The 17,780-nt window shown below is 53.0% G+C and overlaps 5 protein-coding genes across 5 annotated transcripts; 2 read left to right on the forward strand and 3 right to left on the reverse strand.

Annotated features, from left to right (window-relative positions):
- Positions 1–7,012: 7,012 nt before the first annotated feature.
- inda1-0 (Amino-acid permease inda1) lies at positions 7,013–8,943 on the forward strand (the record flags this gene model as incomplete). Its single annotated transcript, XM_032022838.1, has 4 exons — positions 7,013–7,181; positions 7,273–7,568; positions 7,622–8,076; positions 8,130–8,943. 4 exons carry the CDS (start codon positions 7,013–7,015, stop codon positions 8,941–8,943), a joined length of 1,734 nt encoding a protein of 577 aa, XP_031880366.1.
- Positions 8,944–10,114: 1,171 nt separating this feature from the next.
- Positions 10,115–12,229, forward strand: CGGC5_v010557 (uncharacterized protein; the record flags this gene model as incomplete). The annotated part of the gene is made up of 2 exons (XM_032022837.1): positions 10,115–11,812; positions 11,861–12,229. The coding sequence occupies 2 exons, from the start codon at positions 10,115–10,117 to the stop codon at positions 12,227–12,229; spliced, it is 2,067 nt and encodes a 688-aa protein (XP_031880365.1).
- A 333-nt stretch (positions 12,230–12,562) lies between these two features.
- On the reverse strand, positions 12,563–13,093 carry CGGC5_v010558 (uncharacterized protein; the record flags this gene model as incomplete). The annotated part of the gene is made up of 1 exon (XM_032022836.1): positions 12,563–13,093. The coding sequence occupies one exon, from the start codon at positions 13,091–13,093 to the stop codon at positions 12,563–12,565; it is 531 nt and encodes a 176-aa protein (XP_031880364.1).
- A 2,557-nt stretch (positions 13,094–15,650) lies between these two features.
- CGGC5_v010559 (uncharacterized protein) lies at positions 15,651–16,258 on the reverse strand (the record flags this gene model as incomplete). Its single annotated transcript, XM_066152378.1, has 2 exons — positions 15,651–15,683; positions 15,740–16,258. 2 exons carry the CDS (start codon positions 16,256–16,258, stop codon positions 15,651–15,653), a joined length of 552 nt encoding a protein of 183 aa, XP_066008132.1.
- Positions 16,259–16,838: 580 nt separating this feature from the next.
- On the reverse strand, positions 16,839–17,621 carry CGGC5_v010560 (uncharacterized protein; the record flags this gene model as incomplete). Its single annotated transcript, XM_066152379.1, has 4 exons — positions 16,839–17,159; positions 17,223–17,349; positions 17,408–17,472; positions 17,529–17,621. The coding sequence occupies 4 exons, from the start codon at positions 17,619–17,621 to the stop codon at positions 16,839–16,841; spliced, it is 606 nt and encodes a 201-aa protein (XP_066008256.1).
- Positions 17,622–17,780: the final 159 nt, after the last annotated feature.

Genomic DNA, 17,780 nt, shown 5'->3' on the forward strand with positions numbered 1-17,780 from the left:
TAGCTAGAAGTACCCGCCCGGGTAGCAAAACTCCGTTGACAAGGACGACTGAGTAGGCCTGTTTGTGAAAGAAATGCTTCGTCATCATCGAATCAAAGCTTCCACGGGCCCCGACATATTTAAACCCTTTTTGTTTAAAATTCAGTAACAGAGCGTGAATACTGTCATATTTCTGGGCTCGGCGGCAAAAGTGTCCAAGACGAAGTCCATTTATAACATCTATAGAATCTCAGCGAGCCGACGTAGCTGTCGTACCAACGGTCACAGACCAGCTGCTTTGCTAGATTTCACTACACCGCACATGTAAGTGAAAGCCACTAGAGCACATAGATAGTATGAGCAAAACAATAATGGAGTTCGATGAAGAATCTGTCTACTAAGAGCATACCCAAAACGCGTATGTATACAGGCTTTTCTGTGGAGTGTGATGACCAATACTGTCTCTTCCCTTCATTGTCCTGCACACGTTCTACATGGGTGAAGCAAACAGTATAAACGTATGATATGATCCTGTTGCATGGGTATTGGCGTTTTGAAACTCTTGACCTACTGGTGAGCCGAACAACATGACCAAGCGAATCGAAACTGAAACGGAGGCACCAAGAGACTGGCGTGCCAGGGATCATTGTGCTGCTACAACGCCTAGATCTTAGTCGTCTCGTGTCCTTGAATACTTGATTTCTCGATTGCTAGAAACTTTTAGTGTCTCGCCCAGGTTCAATCTCGGAACTCGTGACGTCGATGTATGAAAGCAGAGGTAGAATTGTACTTGCAATATGTATGAGCAATGCTCTCGGCCGGCGAGCTGATGAGTTTTCGACATTGCCAATCGTTTCTCGCATTCATTTCGAAGCCATTGAAGCCCACAGACGTCCGCAGTCTCAAAGGCCTCGATGTACCGTTACCTGTTTGCTCGTTCTCCCGCGTTGCTTCTTCTGGTATATTCCGGGGGTTAAGAACCTGTAGCACACACAGTCCAAGTTTGATATGCCAAGCTTCGTAGACTATAGAGCTGTACAAGTCAGAAGAAGCCTCGCTGCGCCCGAGAAGCGGGTAGCAAACGCGGTGATGGGGTTCCATTTGGCCCGTGTCCCCCGAAAAGAAAGGATTCTGGTTTCTTTTTATACGATGAAACAAAAACTGAAAAAAGTCCCACCGTCACCCGCGCGAACAACACGTCGCCCACTGTCGCCGACATGAGTATATAATGATGTCCTTATCACGTCCTGGAGATAGAGAGAAGCCCCAACAGGCAAATCAGATCCTTCTCGGGATCGTAGGCAGAGACTCCAATTGAAACTCATAACCATTTTCTCAAAATGCTCGTCCACGTTCCGATGACTACGAATGCGCGCATGTTGGTGTGTCAAGACAGCAGCCGTACCTACACCACAGCGCGCCCAAATAAACGACAAGAACCGAAAGATGATACCAGCCAAGAAAGCTTAATCCATGGGGCGCAAAACTAGGTCCATGAGATTCACATCCCAGATCGCGTTGAGGAAGGGATGGCTGGAGAGAACAATGGAAATGACCATTAGATTTGCCACTCCGACGCCGATCCAAGCTGTAATTTGTCGCAAGAAGACAAGAGCCGGCATAGTCAGCCTTTAAATACAACCTCTTAATGGCAAAAGCAAGGCCTGTCCATCTGGATAGCGAGTCGACAACTCCACCAGGAGGCCCAGAAAGAGGCCTCCACAGCAGATACCATAAAAGTGCTCCATGAATCAAATCTACCATGATCCAAGCCAAAATCAAGCTGTGCGAGGGCACGATTTCTCCCTTATCTGAAACTCCAACATTGTTGACCGATTTCACCGGTGTCTACGCCTTCAGCCGCAGCCACACAAGGTCAACGCACCCTCCGCGATGCCACTGTATTATTCGTAGGATAGATACGGGCGAATAACCCAACAGTAGCGACGACGAGATACCAACTGTTTTGGAAGACCCGTCTTCATGACCCACCTAAGGTATGCATGGGAACTCGGTGCTCATGGCGTATTTCGAAGCACCTCAATGTCTTCGATTTGCCAGCCTTCGCCGACAAAGAAATTCATCTGCGGTCTATCCCTCAATGGGGAACTCAGGTTCTTATATAATCGCTCCTCCGAACCTGGTTGTTGAGCAAGGGACTTGTCATGCTCTGCTCTGTCTTGGCATGATGGTACCTGTTCTAGATTATCAACTCCCTATTAACTGAAATCCGGCTGCAGGCTCGGGTATGAAGAGAAAACCCTCTGCATTCTGGCAACATGAATCCAAAGAAACGGTCCAGATGACTCGGTTCTAGGAATGCACAACTGCGGCAATTTATCCTGGTGATTTTCCAACCTCGTTATGACTCGCTGCGGTATTTTTTGAGTTGAAGGGCTTTGGGGTCAAAACTTTATGGTCTGGGAAACCAGGCGAGTTGCTCTCATCTCCCTTGCTGCTGTCTTCGCCACCATCACACACCTCTAATGCCATCTTTGGTGGTTTCTCTATCGCCGGAGACGCTGTGTCTGACTTCATCTCTCGCAATGTATTGAGAGCAATTCATGGTGTGCTTATGGAGGTATAAAATATGGTCAACTTGGATGACTCACTGGAAGTCTAGCCATAGCAACATGAGAGCACTTACTCGCTCGCATCAGTGGCCACAAGGGGCAAACAAGTTAGCAACCGCATGTGGCTTGCTTCACCGAACGTAAAGATCGACAGAGACACAAAGCGGCGCATCGGGATCAAGTTTGGCATTCTCACGCAGGGACTGCCGTTGAGGCTGACAGCGGTGCGACCATCCCGGATCCTCGTAATCCTGCGAGAGACAGGCGTTGTACGCGGAGTCAGCTCAGTGAAACACAGTCCGAATAAGCTACAGGGGCAGGTCCACTGAAAGTGCCAGCTGACAAGTGTGCCAAGGAGTGTTTCCCACGCGTTCAGACCAAGCAGCGACCCGCTGGCGTCTGAACAAAGTTGAGTTTTGTGGATGATGAGGGGAAAACCTGGGGAGAAGTTGTCAATCACGTAACAGAAACTGAAGTTCACAGAACTGGTTGACTAGCGAGCAAACCTCGTGTCGAATAGTTCCGCTTTTCCCAGAGGTTGAGAGTCGTGAATGTGGCGTGCTTTTGCTGCTCTCCTTGTGCGGTACGGCATTCTGGGCACGCTATTAGTAAAAAATTTCCCCGCACCCTGGTCTTCGACTCGGGCCAGTGACCGGCTACAGAAGGTCGATAGCGAACCAGGGGGTGCTGAAGGAACGGCTCGGTTGGGTCGCCAATCGCTTGTCGACTGGGCGGTTTCCATCACAACGGTAGGCCAAGCTGTCTTGTATCTCGGCCATCTGGGCACGCCCAATCGACTGGCTTTACCAAGCCGATCTTGCGTCTTTGCTTATGGTCAAGCTTTTGGACCAGATGTGCCAAAGTCTTGGGATTTGAGGGTCTTTGACGACATGTCTTGGAAGTTAAAGATGGTCGAGATGCTCTGTTGATGGTCTTCTTCATCCGCAACGAAGGAGCCGCAACGCGCCGGGTTGGGTGCGAGGGCTGTGCCACGCCTGTCAATTGACTCTGCACCAGGCATGAGCGAATTTTGGCTTCCCCAAACTCATTTAGGGTAGCTCGTTGGAGGCTCTTGGCGTCAGCGGTCGCGATGAATCAGAGCCAAGAAACAGTGCTCGACTGCGCCGAAGGGTGCCAAAGTGCCCTTAGGATTGGCGCTTTTAGGCATGTCTTGGCTCGCGTCGACTGAAAACGCCTCCAACAGTTTGGCCGATCGATAGCCCGCCCCTAGCCGGGATTGATAGCGAGCGGCTGTTCACGATTCGTTGCTGGTAGAGACAGTGTGGATGGCGCTGATGGTTTTCACCCGTCAGCGGCGCGGCATGCCTCGCGCACGCCAGAGAGGCACTCGAGGGGTAACGTGCCGGCGCCAGTGTCGGCTCGACCTCGTTTGAGTGACACATTGAGGCAGATACCCGAAGCCACGGAACGCCGGTGGATCAAGGGCGACGGTTGACGTGCTCTAATGAATGGCACCGTGGTTCAAACATAGAGCGGTTTGTCTCTAGCGGTGGGACTTTTGAGAAAGTGGTCTGTTGTCGCCGCTGAATGGGACGAAGATATCCGTCAATGAAGTTATCATGACAAAAGGGTGGTAGCAATTGACGGCGGCGCCGATTCAGCTATCACGGCTGGTATCGCAAAGATGGTGCGCGTGAGACTGTTATCTTTGCCGAGACTTTGTTCCCCATATTTTGCGCCGTAGGAGGAAATGTCGTGGTATCGCAGGCCAATTGCAGGGCTTAGTGACGCACCCCCCTGAGGATACGATGATGAGCGATGAGGAAGCGGGCGTGGGTAGGTGATCGGTTGTCCAGTGGCAGCGGCCGTTGGGAGCTGGATGGACGGGGCGGACTGTTGTGTCGCGTCGCATCAGATTGGACGGGGAATTGCATCGCGGGAGGTCGAGTCAATGGACTGCGAGTGACGGGCAGGGTGGGTGATGGGCGGCGACGGGAAATTGGGGGTGTTCCGCGGTGAACGGTGACTGGCTCCGGCGATGGTGTGGTTTTGAGCGTCTGGCGGCATTCTAGAAGGATTCCTTCGCATTGTTAGTGGCTGCTGCCTCCCTGCCCCGCGGCCCCCGCCCGTGGTTCTCCTCTCGCGGGTGACATGTCAAAAAGGCAGGAGAGCGAGGAGGAACAGTCGGCGTCGCTTGGCCGCCGGGTCGCATCTAAGTTTGTTCGGTTCGAGGTTATTGAGATGAGATGGGCCTTGGGCAGATGCAATGGATGGCTGCGATGAAGGGAGGGAGGGAGGATGCTGCGAGATTCAACCATCAAGCAATAAGCCCCCGTCTTGTGCCTTCCCGAACAGGAAGCTGGACTGGATATGGCTTGGAATTGTGCGAGGCGGCCAAGAGGCACCAACTCGACCAAGCCACACAGCCCTGTTCCAGAAGAGCTTGGCTGCAGCTCGGTAGCGCCGGGAGACGGCGTTGGCAGAAGGGGATGCGTACGGCTGTACGTGTGTGTGCATTGGGAAGGGGGACGTACAATGTCAGCCAGACCGAACGATGAGGGGAGTTCTTTGTGGGAGAGAGAAACAACTGGATGTCACCCGGAAAGAAAGATACCTGAGGTAGGTACCTTATTTTTAAGGTGAGGCAGGCATGCAGCATCGATATTCCATTTCGTAAGGAGCTGCCCGAGGGTGCGAATAGGCGGGAAGGTGGGAGTGGAGCAGGAGCAGGTTCATCCGTTGGTGCAGCCCTTTCCATGCTCAATTGTGAAGGGACACATGAACCGGCCAACTGCCATTCTCACCTCTACAGCGCCCCCCTCACCTTGACCGAAACATTTTGCAGACTTGCAGTTGTCTCTTCCGTTTCGTCTTACGCAAGCATCCGCCTGTACCGTCCCTATCTTCAAGGCCAAGACAAATGCCCCATCTCTGGCCCGGGCCCATTTCCCAGTGTCATGGATCGCACTCAACTCGTCTGATAGCGCGTCGTCTGCGACCCCCTGTCAGCCGTCGAAACGTCCATTTAGGCCCAGGTCTAGTCGAGGTCCAGTGCGCCGTCCCACCCCCGCGCCGCTACAAAATGCCCACAAGCACGGGCTCAGGCACGGTTCACCAACCTACCTACCTGAGGAAGGCAAGGTAGGTACGGATACAAATATCGCTCTTTCTCCCCGCCTCGGCCCAATCACCAACTCCCATCAAGCCAAGAACTACCAATAAGGACCACCGTCAGTCCTAATCACTTGGCAAAAACCGTCTCGGCTCTCCACCTTCTGCTCTCAGAAAGCTTGCTACGAATACCTAGCTCTTGCCAAGCCGCCGTGATGCCTCGGATGGGATGCTCTGGCCGTGAAGGCGACCACCTCGTGCCCGGCAATTTGGATGCGAACCGATGGGGGAAGCGCACGTCTGTCTGTTTGCTCGACAGTGCTTGTACTCAAATTCATCTTCCAGCCTGATCGGCTGGTCTTACATCCCCTCCCCAGCAGTCTGCCTCAACGGCATCCACAGGCATGCCTGTCAATCGCGTCAAGTGACACTGCACCACCGTTCGAGGTGACGACGTCCCTTGGAAGGGCCTTGTTGATCTTCCTTTTCGCCTTCCATACAGCTTCCACCGTTCCCGAGCGTCCATCTGCGCCATCTCCCATGTACGATCAAAGTCAACTGCCCTCGCCCCCGTCCCTCCCTGCTCTGGCGCCGCCGCTATCACGGCTGACCGACCGGTCCAATCGCCGCCAAGACATCACTGATTCGTTCGAGTGCGTGTCGAGTCCTGTTGCTTTCTGCGCGTTAGCGGCGCAGCTATCATGGGTGATTTCCCGGGGAGGAACCCATCCTGGAAAACGAAGAAGAAATAAAAACCAAAGAGAAGCTAACATGAGATGGGCAAGGTGCCCTTGAGCGTACCTCAAGTAGGGTCGCGGAAGGAAGGAACCTAGGTAGGGAAGAGGGCTCACCACCCCGGGGACCCTGGTCGACGGTGCAGCTTCCCATCAGTTGGATCAAGTCAACCCTTCGGTGAGGACGTTGGTTGGTCCCTTCCTCGAGCGAGAGGACGTTCCTTCCCCCGTCCTTCCTGCCCAAGCCAGGAGGTGCACCTGCCTACCTTACCTGCCTTGCCTTCCATGTCCTGCCTGCCTGCCGTACCCCTACCCTCACCTTCCTGTGTTTGGCGTGGCCTGGTCTGTCCTAGCATCGGGTCCCCTTCCCTGTCTGCACCTTGCGCCTGCACATGTCGCTCCCATTGCTTGCTCTGCTCCTCCCGTCAACGCTTGCCTCGATTCTTTAATAAACGGCCTCCCGCGTCGTTCGTCTCGCGCCTCTGCTTCCCCTCTCTTGTCCCTCCTGCCCCCCATACTCCTGTAGTACCTCGCAGAGTAACACCCTCTGTCGTCGACCAGGGCTCCAGTCACGACAAGCGCCAGCGCGCAACTGTTTATAATTCCTTTCTCGGTCTCTTCCCTGAACCTTGAGCCACTGGCGACAGCTTCGCAATGTCCAAGGACGAGGCTGATGTCGGCGTCACACCGCCTAATTACCCCTACGACTCCGAGAAGGGCACCACGACCAAGGCCGCCACCGGTACCGGCCATGTTCCTGAGAACTTCCGCGAGGACGACTTCCTGACCCGAAATGGTCTCAACTTGAAGAGTTTCCAGCGCCGTAGGTTTCCCCTCATGGCGACGTTGGCTGTCGCGACCCCGCATCACCCGTGCCTCACACTTGCGACCGCATGCTAACTCTATCTCTGCAGGCGACTATGGTACCGGTGAAGTCGAGCTTGATCGCTCCATGAAGCCTCGTCACTTGCAGATGATTGCCATCGGTGGTTCCATCGGTGCTGGTTTCTTCGTCGGTTCCGGTAGCGCCCTGACCAAGGGTGGCCCTGGCTCTGTTCTCATCTGCTTCTTGATTGCTGGTGTCATGATCTTCAACGTCGTCTACGCTCTCGGTGAACTCGCTGTTATGTACCCTGTCTCTGGTGGTTTCTACACGTACTCTATCCGCTTCCTCGATCCTTCCTGGGGTTTCGCCATGGGCTGGAATTACGTATGTCGCATCCGTCCTACCACCTCGCGCATCTCTCAATTAACACGCCACAGGTCTTTCAATGGGTTATCGTATTACCTCTCGAACTAACGGTCTGCTCATTCACGATACAATATTGGAATAAAGAAATCAGCACAGCAGTGTGGATCACAATTTTCTGGCTATTCATCATAATTATCAACGTCTTCGGCACCCTGGGCTTTGCTGAGGAGGAGTTCGTCTCCTCTACCTTCAAGCTGATCGCTACCGTCATTTTCATGATCGTCGCCCTTGTTCTCATCTGCGGCGGTGGCCCTGAGGGTGGAAAGTACGATGAATACTGGGGCGACCGCCTCTGGAGGGATCCTGGTGCTTTCCAGAACGGCTTCCGCGGTTTCTGCTCCGTCTTCGTTACTGCTGCTTTTGCCTTCTCTGGCACTGAGCTCGTCGGTCTGGCTGCTGCTGAGTCCAGCAACCCTGCCAAGGCCCTCCCGGGTGCCATCAAGCAGGTCTTCTGGCGTATCACTATGTAAGTCTCACACTTCGGCTGATTCCCCCAAGTTCATCATTAACGTGATCCAGCTTCTACATTCTGGGTCTTACCTTCGTCGGCCTCCTCGTCAGCTCCACCGACGAACGTCTTCTGAACTCCGCCAACCCCTATGCCGATGGTGTCTCCCCCTTCGTCTTGGCTCCTCTCGATGCCGGACTTAAGGGATACGACAGCTTCATGAACGTCGTCATTCTTGTTTCCGTCGTTTCTATCGGTGTCTCTTGCGTTTACGGTGGTTCCCGTACCCTGACCGCCCTTGCCCAGCAGGGATACGCTCCTAAGATCTTCGCCTACATTGACCGATCCGGTCGTCCTCTTTACTCTGTTATCCTCAACCTTGCCTTCGGTGGTCTCGCCTACGTCCGCCTGGCTTCCTCCGGCGGTGTTGTCTTCGACTGGCTTCTGTCTCTTTCCGGTCTGGCTGCCCTCTTCACCTGGGGATCCATCTGCGCCGCTCACATCCGCTTCCGCGCTGCCTGGAAGGCACAGGGCCACACTCTCGACGAGCTTCCCTTCCGTGCCATCGGCGGAACTGCTGGTTCTTGGCTGGGTCTCTTCCTGATCTTCATCTCTCTTCTCGCCCAGTTCTTCGTCGCCATCGCGCCCCCCGGCAGCGCCGACCTGGCCACCGCTGAGGACTTCTTCAAGGCCTACCTTGCCCTGCCCGTTGTCCTCTTCTTCTGGGCCTGCGGTTACCTCTGGAAGCGCCAGGGCTTCCTCAAGCTTTCCCAGATTGACCTCGACACTGGCCGCCGCGAGCACGACTGGGATGAGATTCACGCCTACCGCGCCAAGGTTGCCACCTGGCCCAAGTGGAGACAGTGGCTTGACAAGGTCTTCTAAACGGCATGTGAATCTGCAACAGCTCGGTCACTCGAGCCATAAAGGGGGATGTTTGGTGTTGTAAAATCTGAGGCTTTCTTCGAATCATCTATGTTTTTGTAGAGTCTCGCCATCTTGATACCTACCTAGTCTCTGATCTATAGTCAGACATGCATCTTCGTGCGCTAATACATGAGTTTATTCGTGGTCAACTTCGCCATCGTCTCTCTGTAGCTTTTGCCTATTCGCAGGCCTTTGACCCAGAGTGTAGCGGTTCTAACATCGCGGATGGTGCAATCTAACCCCGCCCTTGCACACTTCAAGGCCTATTCTTTGCAGCCAACCACTCGAACTGCATTTCGCATCAAGCGCATCGAGACCATACAGCCGACTACAGACAAGGCCGCCTTAGGCGCTGTGTACTTTAAATGGGACGGACACTAGCCTACCTGACATCCGATCGGCACGAGTTTGCCGGTTGAGCAGGTGCAAAGTCAGCACGTCGTCAAAGGAGAGTTTGTGGCGGCGGCCCCGTACCTGTCGGGTCTGGCCGCCCCCGTTGCGGGTCTAGCGTCGCCGCCGGAGCCGGTCGCAAATGGTGCATTGACTTCCGGACCGGAGAAAGCGTTAAAATACAAATTAGTCCGTCGGTGTATTCGACATGTTGCAGTAAAAACCCCACAAGATGTTTTGATTTGGAGTTCCGCTGGATGGGCAGTGTCTACCGCGCACGTATGTAATCCGTATATCCTACGGAGACACCACGCAGCTAATCGATGTATTGAGTGCACTGCAACCAAGATTATAGGGGACACTGGCCGGCTAGCAAAACTCTTGATTTGTTCCTCTGACGACGTACTGGTACGCGTTGAGAAGACTACGACAATAGGCCAGCAGCGCAAACGGACTAAGGTTCCGAAAGAGACGTAAAACTCGGTTAGCGCTTGGCTGGAGACCCCTTCCACGTGGATATTCACTCTATTTTCATGCGCTTGTTGGCTTGGGATCTCGTACCGGCCCCCACGATCCACTGGATACGAGAAGGCCGGGGATCATAAGTGGACCTGCCAACAACGCCCCTTCGTATCTGTGTCATTGTGAAAAGTCATAATGCTCCCCGAGTCTCTGAAACCTTTCAACTCGTCCTTTTTGGAATTTGCGAAAGACAACTTTCAATGACCAGACGCTCACAATGCGAGTAATGGCAACTCCACGCGTAGGAGCGAGTCTCCTCGCGATTGCCTCAACAGCAAGCGCCGCCTACGTCCAGTTTCAAGATTGCTACGATGCCATCTCTTCGGAGGTGGCAGCCTCGTCGAACACTCGACTCACGCCTGAAGGCCTCAGAGCCGCTCTCGATAACTCTGATGCCGTCACAAAACTCCACTTGAACTTCACGGGAAGCTATCCTGGCGTCAAAACTTGCGACCTCGTCCCGTTCTCAAACGTGTCGGCGACTGTCGAGATAACCAGCCTCACGGCCTCCAAGAGCTACACGGTACACAACCTCACGACCAGTTGCCACGAAACAAACTACCCAAACCACAATGTCGCCCTCATCCGCCACCAAATGACATTCCTCCTCGATCCACCTTCTCTCATCGACAGCTACGACCTCAACCTACACCTATCATCCTCCTCGCAGCCATTCTCCTGCGTAGCCGCCACGATAACTCCCGCCCTCTCCCCAATCGCCAAATCCATCGCCCAATACCTTCCCCCGGCTACTCTCCTCCTAACCCTCCTCCTCGCCCTCTGGCACGAACTCCTCCCCCTCCAAGTCCCCTCGCCAACCTTCAACGGCCCCTTCATCTCCTCCCCCTCCCCAACCCACCTCACTCTCATCTCCCAATGCCTCACCACAATCCAATTTCTCTTCCTATCAACCTCCCTCACGATCCCCTACCCCTCCTTCCTCCGTCCCCTCGCCGCCCCCTCAAGCTGGTCCACCCTCATGATCCCCCGCGGGCCCGTCCACTCCGCCACCCCCTACTTCGGCCTCAAAGACGCCCTCTACGAGGTCAACGGCACCCTCACCGCGTCCCCGGGCCTCGAGCTCATGACCCAAATCCTCGGCGCCCCCGTCACGCCCCGCAGCTGGGCCAACACGCTCACCCTCGTCGGCCTCCTCCTCCTCGCCACCGCCGTCGCCGCCCAGCTCGCCCTCCGCCGCCCCAGCAACCGCGCCCGCGCCGCCCGCCTCCGCGGCACCACCGACCCCGGCCTTCGCGGCACCGTCTGGACCGTCCTCCGCGTCTTCCTCACCTACTTCCTCACCCCCGTGGCCGCGTGGTCAACCTACCAGCTCACGGCCGCGGCCTTCCTGCCCCTCTACCACACCGTGCTCACAGCCCTCGTCGTGGCCCTGCTGGTGGCCGCGCTGTGGTGGGGCGTGACGCAGAACTCGCCGCGGAACATGGGCTACCTCCTCCTCGACGCGTCCAAGACGCCGCAGACGCCGGGCAGGTTGTCGCGCAGCCAGGACCGGTATGCCATGGCCATGTTCGCGCTGATGTTCGTGCGCGGCGCGGCGGTTGGGGGGCTGCAGATGGCGGGGGCCGGGGTGGTGCAGGTGCTTGTGCTGGCGGCGTGCGAGGTTGTGCAGCTGCTTGTGATGGGCTTCACGTGGCGGTGCGTGCCGGTTTTGAGGGTCGGCGGGGCGCTGAGCGCGGCGCGGTTGGTTGTTTTGGGGATCTTTGTGGGATTTCTGCCGGGTGTTGTTGGGGAGGTGAGGACGAGAAATGTGCTGGGGTTGGTGGTGTTGGGTGTTCATGTGGTGGTTGTGGTGGGTGTGTTTGTGGTGCCGGGGTTGGTTAGGGTTGGGATTTTGATGGCGAGGACGTGGGATGTGATTAGGGCGGAGAAGAAGAGTGAGAGGGATGGGCTTGAGGTGACTATTTTGAACTGCGCTGGATGTGGACTGTGCTAACTTGTGTAGGAGTATCGTCTCCGTCGACTTGATACAGGAATCGTTCCCGAAACACATCCCGATTCTATTGTCGTATCCGAACGCCCACGATGCCCATCGAGTCTCCTCATGTCTCCCATCTCAACCGCGCCTCTCCGGAAGAGCGTGAGGGATGACGAGGCAAGCTTCAGGGGACATAGACTTTCGTTATCGATTTCAAGCAACGAGTCCTCTGGGAGCTCTGTTGGAGAGGAGAGACATTCCGAGGAAGTAGGAGGGGAGGTTGAGGATCTGGGCTCGCCAGGCTTTGTGTATGAGGCGAGGGTTGGGAAGAGGTTCTCGAGGGCTTCGGTTTTGAATTACTCCAGGCCCTTGGATGGACAGCCGCAGACTCCTTGAGGTTGAACTATTGGGTGATCACCTGAGTTATTCAGGGCCAGAACTCGTAACTTATCATTCTTGAAGTTTTCTCGGGCGGACTATTTGCTACCGCCGTGCTTAAGTCGTGCGTCAAGAACCAAATGATTAAGCACACAGAATTCGCCATGGTTTCAATGGGCTATGTCTACAAGTTTCGGATTCCGAAAGAAAACGACACGAAGCTGAAAAGGTGGGGGGTAGTGATCGATGAGATGGGAAAGCATTGACGTCAATGAATACTATTATCAAAGACGAAAAAGGTTCTTCAAGACAGCTATGGCTCTGTAGTTATTCGTGCCTGAAAACCAAAACTTAGGCATGATCCTTTTCACAAACCAAAAGTCTCACGCTAATCGTGTAATAACTTTTCTCCTCGTCAGACCCATCGTCATCGTCCCTATTCTCGACAGCTTCCTGTAGAGCGCCCACGCGTTCCAGCTCACTCGCGAAGCTCAAGGCGTCACGATCACAATCGGAATCATCCTCCAAGTCGTAGCCACAAAATTCAGAGGCATAATAATCAGGCATGGCGTAGTACCTACAGCCAGCCGCGTGAAAGACTAGCTGCTCATTGTACCACGATCCGTGGCGCCCAAAAACCATTTTCGTCATGTGTTCGTCGAGAACCGTGCTCTTACATCGAAGACGATGGTCCACGAGCCATACCGTCGGGTTCGAGAAATAGTACATTTCTCGTGTAGCCTCAACCAAACAGTCGTACATCTCCCAACGAAGATCGTCCAACGCGTCTTCTTCGGTGTGCTCTTCAAAGTTCATACTGCGCTCCCGCCCCAACCGATATCTTCCAAGCTCCTCAAGGCTCCACGATGGATCAAAGTCCATGGCGACGTGGCCGATCCCACCGAAGCCGAACTCCGGAGATGAAAAAGGCATGTATCGAATTAACGTCCTCCAATCCGCTCGGGTTTCCTGCGGTGAGAGATGTATGAGATCGTATCCGGGTAAGATAGTCAAAGATTGGGTTCTCCCGTTGGACTCAACATTGAAGGTTGCCGGCATTTGCTCATTTTTCGAGCCGCTAGATATTATCGAAGCATAAGGATCTATCTGATTGTTGTCGTAATGCTTGCGTCGTCTTTTCCGAAGGCCGAGCCATTCCTCCGGCCTGTAGCGTCGATACATCGCCGAGCGCGACTCTTTGCATGCGGTCCAAAGTCCTGCATCGATAGCATAGGTCGACCGGTTGGCGTCGTACCAGGACGGGCAAGATGTCTCGTTCCCTACTAAGGGGGCTGCAAGAATTTGGTTCTGATTCTCTGAGGTCCGGCTGACGGTGTGTCGTTTGAATGCTTCCGGGATCGGTCTGGTGTTGTCCCACGCGTCCAAAGCTGAGAATTATTGGACTCCGCGGGCGCCGGTGGGACGTGTTGAGAAGTCCCAGATCTGATCTCGAATCTCGCCCGGGAGGAGGGAAAAGGAAGAGAAACTTCCTCCAGCCATGTCTGCTGTGGAGATTTTGATATCCTTCCCGATGGTATTATGGCGTTTGAGGTCAGAATCGTCCTTATGTGCTAATCGGTTCAATGAATCTTTGCGATAAGTGATGGTTCGAAATTAGATGTCAACGTCGCTGAAGAACGAAAGAAGATTTTGACCACAACAGCAAATTACAAGTATTAGAAAAGAAAAGAAAAAGTAAGCAGAAAATTATCTGAAGCTCATAAATATTCTGGAACCCTTTTGATATGTTGTTTCGTTTTAACACACTTTCTTTTTTCTTTTTTAGGTTCGTGTTGCGCACTCGCAAGGTAGCTGAAGAACCTTTCCAAAGTAGATTGGTAGCCCTGCGCCCTAGGCAGTAAACATCCGATTGCTTTTCCTTATTACTTGGACCGAAGAGGTAATTCCCGGTGGCTAAATGTCTTCGGCCGTCCTACTCAGATCGCGGATGTGAGTTCTTCTACCAACTTCTGTAACAGCACTACTACACCCGAGAGCACACCAAAGCGTCCTTTCGTCGAGGAATCGATTACTCATTCATCGGTTGCTATCCACAACATCTTGAAGTCCTTTTGGAAAAAATAGTGGAAGGTCAGTGAAGGCCCTCACGACACAGAAGGTGTGAGGCCAGAGTTTTCGGTTGGATCGTAGGCTGTTGTAACTTCTCCCGCTTTGCCGGAGTAAACATCGAAGGAGATGTGCGAGCTAAAACATGTACATCTTCTGCAGGACAACACCATACGCTTCTAGTACGAAAATGACATTAATTCAAAGCATGCAGCATAGCTCGATTATTAATTCGGAAGCTATTCGCACCTCATGCCGGCTAGTAATTAGAAGTTACTAGCTATAATAACTTCTGCATTATACTATTTAGTCCTCTAGTTTGAAGTGCTAAGGAGCGTGCTAATAATCATAGCTAAAAGAGTGCAAGGCTAGGGAGAGGATTAGTATATCTTGGTTGATTAATATTCAACCCACTATATCCTTATAAGTATTATCCTCTTTGCTATCCTCCCTGTCGTCCTCTTTATCGTCCCCTCTGTTATCCCCTCTGTCATTCTCTATATCGTCCTTTCATCGTGTTTAAGGGGATCCTGCTTGTGATGGTTGCGGTACCAACGGCCTCAATGTCGTCAACTTGGCCTGCATGTAGTCCCTGCCACCCCCGAGCAATCTTTTCATCGGATGGTGAGCTCTATGTCGATCTCCAAATACAACGACACCATCTTTCGTGACTGGAGCTTTTGGTACAGGTTTGGTTTTTGTTTTCAACTCTCCGGTCGATATGTGTTGAAGAATCTGACATGAGGGGCTTTTCTCCCATATCGATGTATGCCCTGGGCCGTGACACGTATTCCATGGATTGGCAGTACACTGCCACACTGTCTTGCTGTCGCCCAGTGGGCAACTGCCTTCCACAATTCCATCGACAGTGCCACCGCTTCGGGCTCTGAAAGCAAGTGCGTCCAGGCAACGCATGTGCGCCGCGAGATAGAATCCATTCTCTGGAAGAGTGGAGCAATTAGAACAGGCGTTTCCAGGTTTGAAGACTGGCATGATTGCCTTTCCGAGGCCAGCGCAGACTCCCATTACATCAACGCTTTTCACAATTTCCTGCCATGAGCCTGCGACTGATCCTGAGACGCATACTTTGCTCAAGGGTGTACCCGTCATGGGTGGTTCGATAATTGACATGAGTTCTGTGGCAAATATGAACCCTCGCTTTGGCTCCTCTCTGATGTTGACGGCTTCCGCAAAGCCTAAGTGGATGCGAAGAATGAGCTGTCGTAAGCTTTCACTGTCTGCTTTCCCGGGCTCGCCCAAAACGATAATATCCCCTTTATCTAGCATGGCCTCCAGAGCAGCCTCATGGCCATTGCAAGAAGGCTTAGCGAATGGTATCGGATTCGGCGTAGTGTGCTCCGTGCTGGTGTTTTCAAAGTATCTGTGGCAGAGGTGCAGAATCAAACTGAGATATGGCACAAGTCAGGCTTGCTCTGTAGCAGAATCGATTACCAATGCTACCTTTCGTCTGCATTCCGCGAGTGTCGATCTGTAACTATCCGTAGGAGTATATCTTCGGACGTTGGAACGTTTGCTGTATGTTTTCACGCCTTGAAACCCAAGGCTGATGGGAGCAAAACTGAAAGACATCTGCAACGCGCCTTCGTACCCTTCTGAGTGCAGGGTCTCTCGACATTGTTCGCTTCCGCTCCAAGAGATCTGTTCTTGTCTCTCAAGTAATTCGCGGGTACCAAGCATGACGTGCGCGACTTCGAACCATCCGATAAAACACCTGGCTTCTCGAAACTGAGAAGGATGTTGAAGTTTCGTCCATTCTTTTTGAGTTGCCTTGAGCAAAGAGGGTTGTACGAAGCCTGCTGCGGAGTCTTCCATAATCTCGAAATGCCACTGAAAGCTGTTTGCTTCTTTGTTCCAATCAACAGGGATCAGAGCTGTCTTGTACCCGAGTAGAACCAAGCCTCCATTGAGCGAGTAGTAGTTCTCCACAGATGCCAGATCGACCATCATTTCAAACGACATCTCGATGCCCTTACCCCACTGACGACAGAGAGGTCTCCAAGCAACCACGCCACTTTTGAACAACGTTGTCCAGCAAGTGGATTCATCTGACGTATTGGGCGACCATTTCTCCAGAGGATGCAAGTTGAAGCGAAAGTTTGAAAAACCGGTTCCTACCTGCGAAGTGGCCGATCTGAAGATACCCCCATTACTTGTGGATAATTGTGGCGGAATCGGTCTCATGGCTGAACAAATCCAACCAATTGCATCGACCAGGTTGCGTCTCTCATGATTCAGTAGGGATCCCGTGACACAAAAGTCAACAGAGTGCCCGGTAATGTTCGTAATCTCAAATTCCAACCCATCTTCGGTTTGAAGAATATGGGCCTTTTTGGGCTGTGGTCCTCCAGTCCTTTCCGAGGATAGAGCTAGTTCCACTGCCATGCTCACGGCTCGAAGAGCACTACGCCCGATTTCGCGCCACTGGTCAGTGACACCGTCGAGACAGGTAGCACACTGAAAACCATCCTCATTTCCAGTAATGATGATAAAGCTGGACAAGAAGTCCAGAACATTGAATTCCAACGGCTCTGCAGGTAACTCAATCGTTGTCCACACATAACTTGGGGATCTCCCACTCGCAAGTAATAGTGATGGCAATGTCATGATAATTCTTATCGTTTTGAGCAGTAGAAGTTTCCTGCGAGATGACCTCTGAATTTATAGCCGTATTGTGAACTTGGCCCTGATCTTGTTCGTTTAGAGCAGGCTTTTTTGGCTTATTTCTGCTGCTGGACAGAGTTTGGTTGTGTCTTCTAGCCTTTGAATCAGAAAGATAAGAACTGTAATTTTCTGAATAGGAAGTCAGTTCCCCGCCCCTGTGCACTTGTGGGTAATCATCGTCGAGGCCGAGGTCGAGAAGCTGGGGATAATATGTTTGTTGCAGGTTGCCACTCCGAGGAAAGTAACTGTTGGCTCTGCTTACAGCCGCAGAAGCATTGGCAATGGAGTTGCCCTCCCGATGCGTGTAAGCATGGCTTGGGTACATCTGTGCATATTCGATACGACTCTGACGACTCTGACGTATCTCAGAAGTTTGGGGGCCCGAGACGCTTTTGATCCACGCCATCATAAGCTTTCTTATCGACTTTCAATACATGTTTTACATACCTAGAGTGCCCCCCAAAAGTGCTAGAGGAGCCATGATCTACTGATTGTTGTGAGTGGAAACTGGCCTATCGTGAGGTTCGCATTAGTGAGAAGCTAGCAACGAGGGCGATGTATAACTAACACTTCCTGTTCTGTTGTTATTGGGGTCCTTTCCCGACTTTGATTCGGATCGGGCGGCATCACGCTCATCGTTCGGGCTGCGATCCTCATCCATCTAGCTCCCAGGATTGTGTGTGCTGTGGGTGGCGTCGTAGTCAAAGCCGTGGTGACTGCTGAAGGACAACACCTATTCACTCTATTCTGTTAGACGTTTGGCTCGCCAGGGGACCCTATAACCTGCTTTAACCTAAACTACTTTGATCTTCATAAGAGA

This window comes from Colletotrichum fructicola, assembly GCF_000319635.2.
Source record: "Colletotrichum fructicola Nara gc5 chromosome Unknown KSG_Nara_v1_contig06, whole genome shotgun sequence".
Taxonomy (NCBI): domain Eukaryota; kingdom Fungi; phylum Ascomycota; class Sordariomycetes; order Glomerellales; family Glomerellaceae; genus Colletotrichum; species Colletotrichum fructicola.